The 15,861-nt window shown below is 41.6% G+C and overlaps 2 protein-coding genes across 7 annotated transcripts in view; one reads left to right on the top strand and one right to left on the bottom strand.

The window, feature by feature from the left end:
• Positions 1–1,116: 1,116 nt before the first annotated feature.
• Positions 1,117–10,652, bottom strand: LOC110984696 (sodium/potassium/calcium exchanger 5-like). The gene is made up of 11 exons (XM_087136761.1): positions 10,585–10,652; positions 8,745–8,801; positions 8,338–8,420; positions 6,567–6,797; positions 5,869–5,952; positions 5,194–5,297; positions 4,371–4,477; positions 3,392–3,642; positions 2,614–2,868; positions 2,425–2,526; positions 1,117–1,613 (listed from the first exon to the last, which is right to left on the bottom strand). The coding sequence occupies exons 1-11, from the start codon at positions 10,650–10,652 to the stop codon at positions 1,258–1,260; spliced, it is 1,698 nt and encodes a 565-aa protein (XP_086992887.1). The 3' UTR covers positions 1,117–1,257.
• The window catches only part of LOC110984704 (scavenger receptor cysteine-rich domain-containing protein DMBT1-like), a 47,047-nt gene continuing 41,559 nt past the window's right edge, over positions 10,374–15,861 (top strand). For 3 of the 6 annotated variants that reach the window (XM_087136688.1, XM_087136685.1, XM_087136684.1), the window contains exon 1: positions 10,374–10,826. In XM_087136688.1, the coding sequence (XP_086992814.1) occupies positions 10,751–10,826 (76 nt within the window). In that variant the 5' untranslated portion in view covers positions 10,374–10,750. The remainder of the gene's footprint in view (positions 10,827–15,861) is intronic. The other 3 variants (XM_087136683.1, XM_087136687.1, XM_087136686.1) reach the window with 1 other exon arrangement.

The raw sequence follows: 15,861 nt of genomic DNA on the forward strand, positions 1-15,861 counted from the left end.
AACGTTGTCCTAACATTCGCGCACCCTTGGCCGTTTTCCAACTCAACTTCGTCTCCGTCTCAGGCTTCTGTAATATGTATTCAGAATTGCATATATTTATGGCCTTTAACATTAGTCGTTAGAAGTCTGATAACTTTTTAAAGTGTTGCTGAATACAAAGAAAATGGGGGCGGGGCTGCTGAATCATTCCCCCGCCCCCTCAGAAAGTGGAGAGGGATATAGAGTGTATATCCCATCTCTGGAATTTACGCCCACGTGGGCATTCGATTACGGTTTTCCTTGCAGTTACTTTTATATTGGTTACATATTGTAACTGCATATATTTCTTGGTGACATTTCCCGTGTGTGTGAGATACCAAAAGTACTTCTCACACCAAAAAAATATTTATATTTATATTTATTATAGGACGTAGTTGTTGATTTGCATATATGTCAATTAGGAGCTTCCAAAAAACTTTAGGGGTATTAAATTTTACTTGGTTTGTTGTTTAATGTCAATTTGTAATCAACTCATCTGGCATAATTACGAATGAATTTGATGCAATTTACCGTTTCAGTATGTAGTGCTAAAATAGGCTTTAATTCTGTTCCAATAATTAACTCATTTAGTGTTCGCTTAATAAAGTCAAGAAAAACGCGCAGACAGAAAAGGGTTATGGAAAATAAGGAAAATGGCCCACTGGTTCTTGGGGAGTTGTATATTTAAATAACTTTTCTTCTTGCATTCGTCATATCTGACACTGCACTAGCCGCCATCACTAACGAAAATCACTGCATGCGCATTGATTACACAGTGCATATCAGCGCGCACACGTTCGGGTACCGGGTCGCAGTTCGGGTCGTTCGGCGGCGTTCGGTTGTTATCCGAAGATCCGAGCATGGCAGATGAATAAGACCGTTCCCTTGGAAACTAGTTCCTCGGGGAGCTACAAGTGATTATCCACCTTCAAACCATGTTATTTTTGTATGCTGTCAAATGCTGTGCATCTGCCTAACAACATAACGATCTAAATTGCACACGAACACTAAACCATCATTTGGGTGGAATTAACACCGGGGAGGGACCATTTTCCAGAAATAAAGGGATTTTTATAGACTGAAATCATTTCACTAAAATTACCAAAATATTACTTAATGTCCTTTAATGGTCTCTTCTTGTCATGTATTTTCCAGTTTCATCAAAGAACTGCATGTTTAACCTGAATTTATATACAATAATTGAATAAAGTTCGAAATTGCTGCCATTTACTTCAGATTTCATAAATTTAATAGACTGAAAGGACATGGCGATTGCTCGGGCGTTGTCCTGTCAAATGCAAAAGTGCCCTCAGCGTTCAGAGTTGCCCACGCGATGAATATGATATAGAAAAGGAGTGAAATAATGCCAATTTTCAAGTCCAATCTCCATCGGTTATTATGAATGGCAACAAAGATAAACAAAACGGCAAACAGCAAAGAGATGGAAGTGACCGTCAGGCCTTCGGCGTTGGTTGGTACTGGTGTCCCCACAGGAATAGTCATCAAGCTCTTCAAGAACCAAACGAATCCAAGACAAATGAAGGTTTCAAAGATGTTACTACCGATAATGTTTGCCATGGCCATATCAGCAAAACCTGCAAAATGCGAAATTGTTTGAGTTAACGGAGACCTGCTTGAAAGTGTTTGTTCTTATTCAGCTCCGAAAAATCACCCCTCAAAACTTGTCAACTATCTCCCTGGCTTCATCTAACTTTCCTTTCTTTCATACCATCTAATCCGACTGACCAACTTAACGTTGAATAACATTATTTCACCTAAAACCATCATCTCACCAAAACTTACTTACCTCAGTTAACATCACATTCATCATCTCAACCCATCACATAATTATCTCATCCAGTGTCACGATGCACCTCCCTAAATCTCACTCATTCGATGCCGCCCAACCTGTCATACCTACACAGCGTATCAGATACTTAGCTCAACCTCAGCTATTTTACATAATTAATCTGACATCACTTATATAATATTTAATCATCCTTATTCAATACTCAACCAAACTTCGTTCAAAGGCCAATAAAGATGCGACATAAAACCCCGGTCCCGAGTGGACAATAAATAAATGAAAATACTCATGGCAGGACGAAGAGAAATGAAGCAGGTTTTAAAAATTAGAGGAGCACAAACAATTAACACATTTAAAAATACATTCATTTAGCCGCAGCAGCATAATTCATAAACATGTTCAGCAATGGGTGGTGCCCAAACTAAGCTGAAGGGAAGGGCAATTATGTTCACATAGACATGTACACACATTCACCTGTTTTCTAGATTGGTTCATTCCTACTCTTAAAAACCACGTAGAATCCTAACAGAGCTCTACTACCAATCTGATCGCTAAAATCTTTCTATCTAACATCCAAATAACGGTGGAAGGAGACTTACCATCCTTCGCGACCAGAACAGACGCCACGGCATCTGGAACACTCGTGCCAATCGCTAGAACAGTGTATCCCATCACGGTATCTGGGACGCCTAGCGTGTATCCTGTTAATTTGAAAGTAAATTAATAAAGTCAATAAATGATAAAAATGGCATCTCACAATACATTTGAATTTCAACGTTTTAACTTACCTACTACAACAATCATCCAGTAGAGAAGATACGAAAGTCCAGCCAACCATATGCACGATGCAAAGAACGTTATAGGATAACAGCGCCGCCACACGCCTGATTTGCGACAGTCTGGTATAGTATAGTGTAGCAGGACGATGATTGGAAGGCCTAGAAGCCAAGTGATGTACAGCCAGGTGGAAGTAGGTGCATCAAAGACAGAGGGAACTGCAATTTCGCTCTCGGATTCATCTGATGATGGATCATCTGGAAAATCTTTGCACAAAAAGAAGATTTTTTAAAGGGGTCTTTAAAACCCATTAATAGGCCTACACCCAGGACTCCTTAACTTGGAACTTGGAAAGCAGCGACCTATAAGGAACTTAAATTAACTTATATCCCAGGCTGTGTTCCAATCAGTACCGTAAATGTTCTTGGGGTATAAAACAAGAATCGAGGACAGCGCAGCCACATACGTATACACTTTATAGAGACATACCTTGGAATTGCCCCCCTCCCACTGTTGAGAGTTGAGTGCTGCCCCTCCCCCCGGAAGAAGATGCTCATTTGTAGAAACTGAGAATGCGAACGTTGGACTCTGAGAACTACACAGTTGTATTTTTTTCTGTAAATATCAGTCGACATCCATGGATGGTCAATCATCTATAAGTTGGGGACGAGGCAACCAATGAGTCAATGCCAAGGTAAAATTCGTACAAATCGGTCGGATTCAGCAGTGATGTTGCACCTTGAAAAAATTAATTTAAAAGTCTTTAATTAATGTTGAGTTTTCACAAACCTGGAATGTTTAGCCCATACGATTTTCGGGAGGTACCACCATCATCAATGTCTTCCATTTCATGAGCGACTATTATTGCCGCTTCTTCCATTGCAGCCTGAGTTCTTTCCGATGTTTCATCTCTTGGCGCTCGACATGGAAAGATCGTGGTGTTTGCACTCCACTTTAAGACAAAAGCCGAAAGAGGTTGGTTGAAGTACATGATCACGATGTAGCCCACAAAACAAAGTGTCATGATGAAACCTTCCCACCTGAAAATGGAAACATACCGAAACCAGATCAAAAAGTTGTTATACAGTGACGAAGACACTGACAATGGCAATGAAAACAATGAAAATGTCATTGACTACAACCACGACACCCGAGTACACTTTGTACTTGACTGTCCTTATATACACCGAACTTTCTGAACTTGTGAGAAAAGGGGTAATTAGTTTGGCAAAACTTGAAACTTCAGGTCTGCTGCCTAAAGTGCCAGTCATTTCACAGAGATAACTGGTCTGAACGTTTTCGTTTCGGATTGTTCTCCCCTAAGACAAAAGGGAATGGTGTTAATTAATTAAAGTGAATCCACCTTTCTGAAGGTAAAGCTATAGAACAACCAATTGAATCTCAAAATCTTTATTAACACTCACAGTTGAACAAGCGATTTACCGTGAGTAAATAACAGATATTCTCTTTCTTCTGAAAGTTGTTACTCCTGCCCTACACCCTTTTCAAAAGCATTAACGTTCTGATGCCAGGGGCAGATCCTGGAATTTGTCAGGGAGGGGGGTCAGGCCGGAGATCTTGTAATGTCTCATTTTTTAGTACAAGCGGAAACGTTTGCAGTGGTATTTGTGCACTTCAGTTCGATAGTATTTTCCCTATATTTTAACTTGAGGGGGAGGGTCTTAGAGTAGGGGGTTCGAACCCCCCCTCCCCCGATCCACGCTTGCATGCTTATCTAAACCAGGCAGTTTCTTCGCGGGGATCTTACCATTGAACCATGGCGTCATATGTTACAGCTATAAGGATAGCAGTGGAAATGACCCAACATATTGTATCTCTGATGACTGGATACCAGGACAGCTGCAAACCTCCATTCTATGTTTAAAAAGACAATACGTTTGTATAGTAAGTACACCGTATAGGCCTAAAGTAGGGAATAAAGTTGTGTAGGGCATAATTTCAAACTGTATATAGGCCTAGGGGCATGCTGTTGATAATGGGCCAAGCCAAACCATATACATTGTCGACGCTATAGGACCGTGACATTTTATTTTCCATTCATGGATACTGTCTCAGCTGAAACGTCTAAACAGTTTCAAAGCTCAGTCGTATTCGGCAATCAGTCATACAGGCCGCCATTGCCCCAATAGTGCATGTTAACAAACGTTCATTTCGTTTCCTATATAAACAGTTTAAAATATAATTGTTTTTTTAAATTCATATCTGTACGTTTATGGCTTCTTGCATGTTTGCCAAAGGTCCATGCTTGATGAAAATCAATGTGAAATAAGTGGCTCTTTTTAATTAGGAATCATAATAACAGGCATATTAAAGTACTGAATTTATGGCTAAACCTTTTCACCCACTCACTGTTTATGAATATTGATGACTGTAACTCTTTATAATTTTGATTTTTTGTGTTTTATTTTATAAAAAGCCGCAAATAATTTAAATATACACCAAGGGCTTAGATATACTATTATAAATCGAATTGAAAATTTAGGAGAAATGACAAGGGATTATAATCAGGAATGAAAACACCTGGGGGAAGCTATGACATTGCTACAGAAAAAAAAAGTCTTTCGTCTTACCCCACCAGCAACCAACGCGCAGAGAGCTATGACGACGAACACATTAAACGCTGATGACCCAACGATGGCGCCCAAACCTGTATTGTCGTGCGTTATAAAGGTACCTGCAAAAATAGTTAGAATAGACATATAGTGAAGCACCGCATGTGAGGATGAATCACGGCAGGGTTATTTCTATATATTCGATGCTTCGTTTTCTTGGTCTGTGAACTTGGCGGAACAGTAAAACAAAACAGCAGGCCTGTATACGAAACGGTCAAATCAACAAATTAATCTTCCATGAAATATGCAAACAAACATATGCACTGTCGACATCTCGGTATTAATAAAACACCCTTGGTTTCTGGTACTAGAAAAGGACTATTTGTGACATTCACAACAAAGATGGTTCTTGTTATGTAAGGATTAAGTACACAGGAACAAAGATGCGGCAGATACTTCTCTGGCATAACCTTTCATAACTAAATCGATCGGCGTTGGCCAAGGTAGCTAAAATACAGTGTGCAGCCTATTCCAATACTAGAAACCATTGGCAATTCACGAAAGCATCACTCCAACATGGTATCCTAATGAGTAATTAGCTTCATCAACAGTCAGACAAAGTGGAGCAGTTTCCTGTAATATTTGCCTGCTGTATGCATGACAAAATACCAAAACTTATCACGAAATACTCACCGACAGCACTCGAAAAAAACTCTGGAGCCGAGCTGCCTATTGCCATAAATGTAGCTCCGGCCACGTCCTCTTGAATGCCCCACACTGCGGTAAATTATTGTCAAAAATACTAAGAAGGTGCACGATATTAGGGCCACTTTAATTCTTAAAAGCCTTTTCCCAATCCCCTACGACGCCTCCACTCTTGTTCAGAAAGTATAGCAATTGGGCTATCAATGACGTAGCATGCTATATGATGCTATCAATTACAAATCACACTTCCATCAAAGTAGCTATAAAAAAGCTACATGTCACACTTTTTCCGTGTAAAACGTGTTCCAACCCTTCCTTATGTACAGCCACTGCTCATGTACAAATTTAAACATCTGCATTTGTAACCCTTCGAGTCATCTGATCAGCTAAAAAAAACATTGGGCATACAGCGTTCATAAATCTTTGCAAAAGCTCCATTATTGCCGACTACAACGAGTAAACAATATAGGGTCTGACTGGCCTAGGGGCTATAGCTCCACATTTTTTCAAGGGTTTTTACTGCAGGTGTTTCATTTTACCAATTTTTTTTCTCAAATCGATCCACTCATTGCGAGAAAATAATGTCACATCAGTCGATCAGGTCATGTCCCTTGCCCTAGTTTCACAATTGAATATATTGCCTAACTATATCTTTTATATGCACACAGAAGAGAAGACAAACTAACTTTTACTTATGATTTCCAGCGAGGGCACAAAGTAAATGAAGCACACATAACCAATGGCGCCGAAGAGATAGACAGCGAAGAAAAAATTGAGTATCACAGCCCCATTTTCTCTTTGCCTCTCGGAAAACAAGGTACGTGGGAAACGACTGATAGCGGGTATGGTGCAGTTGACCTCAGCCTCGTTACTCGCATAAGTGTCGACTTGTTGAAGTTTCCTGCCGATCCACTTTTCTGAAGGACGAAGGATAAAGAATACTGGTTAAAAACCTGGAACAGGAAGCTAATTTACACAATTTCCTTGTTCATTCTGCCCACCACAAGGGCAGCGTAGTGTCGTAATACATAAATACATGAACTCACTTGTAGAACAGCCCCCATAGGGACACGTGAGTTGGGCAAATGAAAAAAAATATATTTGAAACGTTCCCTCTAAATATTTTTTTCATTCTCAATTACAGATCTTTAATTGAATTTATCTTGAATACTTTAGCCAACCCTGATGCATATTATTAGATTGGTGCACTTTTTGAATTTTTATAGGGGAGGAAGTAGCTTCAAGGTACCTAGACCCACGTGATGTCAAGAGCTCCCTTATACTTTCCTTCTCCGTTCCGAAGTCCGTTCCCAAAACGCCAAAGTCCGTTACAGCTCATGGGTTGGTAATTACTACGTGTTGCATCGATGCATATTGAACTAGACATTAAAGTTCATTCCGTGGTTTTGGGGAGAAAAGAATGATACCTACTTTGAGACATCAAACGCGACACTTTCATGATTAGGCAGTAACTTCGATTTTCACGTTTACTTGACATGCAGACATTTTGTAAATAAACATTATACGCGAGGGAAAATAATGATTTTAATATTAATTGACGGGGAAGCTGCGAGATCGTTTTGAACATCTGTCGAATGAATGTAGATAAAGAGGAGCTTCCTCTTTGTGGTCAAACAGGGGTTAGCTAATCCCTCATTTAGTTAGTAGTCCATCAACGTCATTATGTACAGACGTCCTGCCAAACTGGCCCCCGTTGATGGCGGATTAAAGATTACGGGGAACTTGTAATTACGGGTAATACACCGCGAAACGCTCCCCTCATTAAATAGGGATAACAAGTAACAAAAATAACACAGTTAATAAGCTACATTGGAATGCAGCTAGCGAGTTTATTTAGTGAAAGTCGTCAGAAAACTCTTCAGAATGATCCAATTGCTATCAACTTTGGGGATGTATATTCAGCATGTCGATTTGCTTCCGTCGCCGTCCCCTTTTAATTCTATCCAGAACCTGTACCGTTACACTCCGTTACTTCTCACCACCGCTACATACCAACTTGCTTGCTGAGTTTTGCTCAAATATTACCACAAAAAGCAGAAGTCAGTGAAACTTAGGGCGTCGTTGGGAAAATGAAAGGTTGGATGGAAAAGCGTTCTTCTGTTAATCGACATAATCTTCTTGAGATGAAACATCACGGAGAGACGTTGATATCTCGTCGCTCCCGGCTGTGGTTAGCAAATGTAAATAATTTGATCTTCCGTAGTGAGGAAGAGAAAGAAATGAATATTCTCGAAGAATAATTAATGTTTCGATGGAACGAAATATTATTTCGAGGGAACGACACCCCCCCCCCACGATAATCTTCTGCCGACTTGTTTTCACTGCCTTTCCCTCCAGGGACTTCATATAATACTGTGGATTGCGACATTTTCTTGCTTGTTTAAGTAAGATTGGGGTTTCTCCACTTCTATGAATGTGCAGAGTTAACTGACTTACCGATATCCACAACCTTCCCCAGTTTCTTGTCTGCTGTGCCCAGAGATATATCCTGTTTTTCTTTTCCTGTCTTCCACAATGGACTTAAGGCAAAATTGACGAAGAGACAAAGAGACAAAATCGAGACCTTCGTTAAGACAATCAATTTTACATTTGCCATTCTATCAGGAAACGTCATGCGTGGTGCCGTTGAGGCGTGGTGCTTGCCTCCCAAACTAACTAAGGTTCTGAATCTGTACTTTGCAGGTGACGATGTGCCCTTCGATAATTCAGACTGATTGTAAACGATATACCCGTTTATGTGAGTTGCCATCTGTATAAATCCAGCTATTTCCACACGAAGCATTGTAGTAGACACTCGTGCGTTTTACTCATGAATAAACATCCGAAGCCTAAGATTTACCTACCTGTATTTTGCTTGTATTTTTGCTGGTTGTACGTGCAACGTGGCTGTGTGTATAATACTATGCAAGTATCAAAGATTTCAGCACGAAAACTCTGATATAGAATGTATAGATTTGCTGGTAGTTTGCGGACTATATCCAGCATTTTGTTTAGAAACAACTTTCAGTGTATGAGTATACAACCTACTCATCAACGCAAGGTAAAACAAAATTCCCTGGAAGTTTAGAAAGTGCGTGAACAATCCATAAGTTAACTTTTTCTGAACCATTCTGTATTTGTTTATTCATAGCTTAATATTATAACAACATACAAACCATAGGAAAACATATTAAAACAAAAAAATAGATAGAACAGGATTCGAAGCTGCGAACTTCGAAACACCGTACCGATGCTGTACTAACTGAATGCTCTACTAACTGAATTTACCCAGCCTTACGTTGGGAACTGCATGGGCTTTCATCAAGTACTATGAACCGCCATATTCATGCAGTGACATGCCCAAACAAACCCTGACCTTAAGCCCAACAAATCCACCCACTCACTTCTATCTCATGTGAATTATCAGGGGTGCTTCCGTTCGTGCTAGCCCGCAACGCTCAGAAAGTTGCATGACATTGCATGAAAGTTAACTCAGCCTAAAAGTTTACAGGGACACTATTTCGCAAACCGAACATCGTGCAAGCAAGTTACCGGGTAAAATTTGCAAACGGTTGGTGTGTCAATTATATGAGCCGGGGGTAAACCCCGACTTTTTCGTTATTCCCCTTTAGTTTCTAAATAACTGTGCAAAATCGCAATTATACATCGATGTATTGCAGAGGAAAAGTCTGATTTGATCTTGTCAATAAATTATTGACGTCAATGCCCACGACAGAAACTTGCGACTTCCGAACGGGCTGCACATTTTCCTCAATAAGCCGGGTTGCTCGTATTTTTGATGTACACACATAAAGTACTGAGCTTAACTTGTAGACTTGATGTCAATTTATAACCGACTGGGTCAAGTTTAACATCAATATCAACGATTTGAGGCGAAGTCATTTGTATGACGTACATGAAAATAATGACGCAAGTACTGGCGATTTCTGATGTCCCTTATATACAGCTACCAGAGTTAATGAACCAACACGCTGCAGCTTTCTTCAGTTTTACCATGGATGGTTTTTATCATTAAGTTGCATTTTGGGGTGAATATTGATGTCATGTTAAACTATTCCCACAAAACAAAATCCTCCCCCCCATTCGAAGTGATTTTTCCGAAGTCTTCTTGTAGCCATTTTTCAAGTGGCAACCCTCAAGTTTCTGGGCCACTTAAGACCATTTTTAACCGTATTTTTTTAGCCATTCTGTTCTCAGATGGAAGCCCAAAGACCCAGGGAGTTGATCCTGGCAAAGATTTACACAATGTTGGGGGCAAAACAATCTTCTTTTTCAAAAAATACTGTGGGGTGCTGTTTAACCAGGAATTCTCATTTCGAATTAATTGACTGCACCCCTCATAGTACTTTAGAATTTGAGGAACAAGTCCCAACCTGCTCAACTTCACAATGACCTCTTCTATAAGGGTGACGTGATAGGATGGAACTAGGATCAAACTAGCATTGTGAAATAAAGCTATAATATCAAGTGCAATGGTGAAATGTCGTGTCAGCAGTAGGTAATGTGTGCTTAACGGACCCCCTGTAGGTCACCCAAAGAACGGGACGCCATGAAATGTCACACAAGAGATTCATGGACGTGGGTGTATATAAAGCTTGGAACATGATCAGTGATGTGAACATTTTGCAACCAGGGTGAAGTTGGTGCCAGTTTGTTCAGCCTGAGGGTCGTGCAGCTGCTGACCTTGGGGCATATCGTGCAAGTAAGGCAGAGTGGTTCAGTAGATTGAGATCGACACTTGGACGATACATGCCGGGCAATCGAGGGGCTTGCAGGACTAAGGACTGAGAGCTAGTTTGATTTCTAGGAGTACCTACACGATCTGTTCAAGCATCACTGTTTTGTCACAATGGCCTCCAACTTTGTCTGTTTTTTGCTCTTGGCTTTCGTCTGCGTCACCACGGTACAAACCAAGGAAAACACAAGTAAGATTCTTATTACATGAATTTAATAAAAGATGTTATCTGTCTTGGCATCGGAGGAGCTTTGGAATAAGGTGATCTCAGAGTGTGTGCAAGGCTCACTGCCCGTAAAACAAAATTCACCGGGCTGCGTAAGAACCGCACTCGCTCATAGCACACCGCGCAAACTGAGGCCTATATATCCATGGAAGAGGCTTATCAAAGATTGCAAATCATAACTGTTCTGTCATTTCGAACAGTCGAACAATTTTACATTACATTTTGCCGTTGTTTGCAAGTCTTACCATGGTGAAAAAAATGTGTCCATGGTCTCACATTATCATACTAACTCAGCAAGCTTGTAGCAGTGAGAAACCCAATTGAGCGATGCGAACTTCCACAAATAATTGGGTTGAATGCATCAAAATGACAATTGTAGGAACCTGACCGAGTTCATTAAAGGGCTGTTAATTTATTTACCTGCAGCTATACTAATCGACAAATACATGCTAATTTAGCCGTTTCCATAATCATTAATCATATGTACGCATACCTTTAGCGTTCCAGTCAACAAAGGTCAGCCAAACCATTGCTTGACCATTAACGTTAATGGCTGCGCGGCTTATTCACATCAAATTCACAACAATTCTTTACAATCCGCTTTAATTTAATTTTTTTGCGCATCATAAAATGTGGAGGGGGTGATTCAATAGCCAATCCCTCGCTCAATAAGTGGGGGGATATGTACCCCCATCCCCCGGATTTACGGCCATGCTTTTATCTGAAAAGAATGTGAACAGAACTTGTAACACGGACTTGGTAATTGATGAGTGAATAGAGGAATCAAGCTTACCATTTAAATGGATTAGGCCTACATGCCCAGTCTTTTTTTCTAAATGGTCGACTACATGCATGGTCCAAAGTCGACACTAGAGTCGTCGCTCGACCCATAAAAGAAGGAATGATGTTCGAACTAGTCAGGTAATTTTCATAATATAGGCTGGTGGTGGTACAGTTCATCTCAACGAATTATTGACAAGTTTATTTGTTTTTAATATAGGACTGGTATTTCGGACAGACAAAAGATCAACAACGCAATATCTTTTGGCTATTAGCTCGACTCTTTAGAAGCACAACATCGCAAATTACTCAACAGCATTTATGACGGTTAATTTGCAGTGATTTCTGGTGAGTGGTAAAGCCACGTCCAAAAGTAAAGCCGTTCTCAACTCTCATTCTCATCTCCCCATGCCATGAGAGATAGAACTGAGCTCCGGTTTCCAAGCTAGACTCGTGTCAAGGTCTCATTTTCCACGTTAAATTATTGTATATAGTCCATAAACTTTTACTTTCTTTTCAATTTTCTGTGGGTTAACCGATTACATTTTGAGTTATTCCCTCAAAACAAAATTACCCCCCAAAAGTGATTTTTCAAAGTCTGCTTGCTGCCATTTTTCAAGTGACAACCCTCAACTTTCTCGGCCACTTAGGACTATATTATTAGGACTATATTTTTTAGCCATTCTGCTCCCTGATGAAAGCCCAAAGACCAAGTTGATTCTGGCAAAGATTTACACAATCTCACCATTTTGGGGGCCATGCGATCTCCTTTTTCAAAAGATACTTTTAATGCTAATGAGCTGGCCAGAAATTCTCGCTTGAATTAGTGGACTGCACCCGCAAGTGAACACTACCGAGCGACACGAACTGGGACCCGACATATGCGCAGTGAATCCCGTTTTGGTTCACTTCATGGGTGCGCTGATCACGGCGCACATAGAGGCGTTTGTGCACTCGTCCGTGCGAGTGCTTCAACGTGCTTTTCGCTGAAGTAGGCTAGTCTAGTGTCATGTCCTAGGCTAGTCTGGCGCCATGTCTGAAGGGTATAAGAAGAAACGACAAAGAACAAATGGTATCTACGGAGTGGGTCGTATCCTCGGATAACAGAATCGGCAGCGAATCGGCTGGGGGGGGGCGTGGGGGTGCACGCCCCCCTTGAAACATCGTCTTCCCAGTCCCCCCCCCTTGCATTTCGGAAACTGAAAAGTCTTCAAACCCACGTTCCTAGTACTGAGGCGGACGCCATTATTGATTAGGCCTACACAAATTGCAAAATCCAAATCAGTTCCCCGCTGACCCCCCCCCGTGCTCAGAAACTAGACATCTGTCGGTATAGCTAGGTTCTAAAATGAAAGGAAAAGTCGCAGCATCGATCCCACGGAAGTAAAACCATCGTAACAGGTCAGACTTATGGATTTGTCCTTGTCCGTGTTTTCCAAGTTCCTGTAGGGTGATGATCAGAAAGTTCTGATCATGAATGCAAACATAATAGCAGTCGTTTGCCCTCCGTTTTAGATCGTGTTGAAAGTAGGTCCCCAGAAAATTGCATGATTGGAAAGAATAGATTTGTCGCAAGAAGCATGATTTCTGCTAACCAATCACCATGGCGAAATAAATGATGAATGGTCGGCGTGTATAACTCGCTTTAAGTGTCCTTTAAGATCTGGTAGCCTAAAGGCCTGACCCTGAAACTCCGATAATTGAGGCTGACTCAAACCTACGAGAAAGGACACAATGACAGACGGTGTCCTTTTTCCCAGGGTCGGCCAAAGTAATGTACGCGCACAGTTTGCGTGTACATGTACATGTACATAATCGCCGTTGATCAATACGGGATTAAGGGTTACCCTGAAAAGTGTGAGTGACCTTAGCTGTTAGATGAAGTGGCACAGGTGACTGCTGGTTGGCCTTGATTAAGGCGCATGGGCTTATGCATTCTACCCGCTGAGCAACCTTGTGGGCCTATAACATATGGTGTACTATTTACGACACACATTTCTGCCTCTCTCTAGGCTACAAAACTGCACGACGCGACGGCACGACGGCTCCCTTGCATGGTGCGATGTCGTCGGCTAAGTTGAATTACGTTTGTTCACGACGCGTCGCTTTGTGCGTTGCGCCGTGCCGTTGCCCGTCGCGTCGTGCTGTCTCCTTTCCTTGTTGCCTTTTTACTGCCTAAACGTCGTTCCTTCCGTCGCCCGTCAAGTTGCACCGTCGAGCGTCGCGTCGTATGTCGTGTCGTGCGTCGCATATTACGTCGCCTGAAGCACGACGTGACGCACGACGCAACGCACGACACGACGCACGGCGTAATATGGAAGGGCTGCGTAGCACCGCGATTAGAATATTGACAAGAATATAATATCAAATCGGTGCTCCGGAATATGTGATTGCTGAGCTTTCGGTAACTGAGTACCTTCTTCAGGGCAAGCGGCGTGACGCGTCGTGTGCTGTCGCACATTGTTTCTTTTCATTTCTGTCCCCCGTGCTTGCAAAATACATGCCTTAAGCCGCGGGCCTTGATTTTTTCTTGTTTTTATTTTATCCATTTATCAATTTGAACTAGTTTCTGTCATATTTTATAGGAAAAAAACAGAATAGAAAATCCACGTATGTAAGAACTGCTGTCACATATTAACCGTCATAATAACCATAATAACAATTAACCGTAAGCCCATAATTCATCACTCTTTAATTACCTGGTCGATCCTTGTTCTAATTTCCGTTCAATTTCTTTTTAAAACCGTTATGGAAGTTCCCACTTGTGGTAGGTTTGTATAAACTATTTCTCTGTGGTTCATCCCGGTAATTTCCAAGCAGTACTCCCACTCCTCAAGACAATGACCGCAAGTTTGACCACGGGTTTGGGAAGTTACCACCCAGCCCTTGCTATGCCCTCAGAATATTCCATCGTCAGTCTCTTTCTGTTCAGTCTTCCTCGTTTAACAGATCTGCATGTCACATTAGCAAGCACGCAATAATGATTGATTTATGTCTTAGAATGGATTCACATTTGATTAGAAAGATCAGAATGAGAACAGGAAAAGCTCAGACATTTTTGTGGCTGACGTTAATGTATTTATGGAGACAATGCTGGTAGTTGGTCGCGACGCTCTTTCTAATTCTATTTAATTTTAAAAAATCAAGACAAAACCCCCCAAAAAACTTTTCTTCAACAACTCGCTCTTAATGAAAACACAAAGTTGGAATGAATGCATGAAAAAAAACCATAATTAAGGCCTTCTTCCTTTCATACCTATTGCGTGTGCAAGCACGGGGGACAGAAATAAAGGAAAACAGTAAGGCGCTCTCTATGAGCACCATGAAGCAAAGGGCGACAGCGCACGACGCGTCACGTCGTGTGTCGTGCTTCGCGTCGTACTTCAGGCAACGTAATACGCGACCCATGGTACGACATACGACGTAACAAATGACGCCTGCTACCCGACGGGCGGCGGAAGGAGCGACGTTTAGGCAGAAAAAATGCAACAAGGAAAGGACGTAAGACGGGACGACGCGGCGGGCGATGGCACGACGGGACGAACGATGCAACGCGTCGTGTGTGTACAAACGTAATGGCAAAAAGACGGTGGTGCGACGCGACGGAACGACGCAAGGGGGCCGTCGTGCCGCCGCATCGTGTTGTTGCCTCGCCTTGGAAGAGGCTAGACAGGGCATAAATGTGTGTCGTAATTGTTAACCAGTGAAGGACGGGTAAAACCTGCTTATACCGCGCTGTGGGCATCTAAGTGTGTAAACGCCTGCAATCTTGGACTCCCTATTGTTCCTCTTTTGTTCATTCTTTAACTTTTTCGGAAGACCTCCCATATGTTTTGTACACGTTTTCCAACTGTGGACTCTTCGGCAACCGTGGACCCTATTGTTCCGTTTTGTTATAAGTCCACGATTTGAATGTGTATACAACTCAACCTTACACAGCTACCTGTGGGGTATTCCCTTTGTTCTCGTGCATGTACAAAACTCCCACACAACACGCAAAAATTTTCATATCACTCCCATTTGAACCAGATTCACTTTCCTACTTTGGAAATTCGACTCAACGTCCCTTATTTGAAATACTTCATTTTTAGACGGATAAATGGCACTTGAAAATTCTTCCTTTTTGAGTAAGTTTGAAATATCTATTTCGTGAAATCCTTGTCGGGTACCGTCTCAGTACCTCACAAGTACCCATTGGGGTACTTCCCATTGTTCCGGT

Source organism: Acanthaster planci, linkage group LG05 (assembly GCF_054643075.1).
Source record: "Acanthaster planci isolate LZ-2023a linkage group LG05, COTS_SCS, whole genome shotgun sequence".
Taxonomy (NCBI): Eukaryota; Metazoa; Echinodermata; class Asteroidea; order Valvatida; family Acanthasteridae; genus Acanthaster; species Acanthaster planci.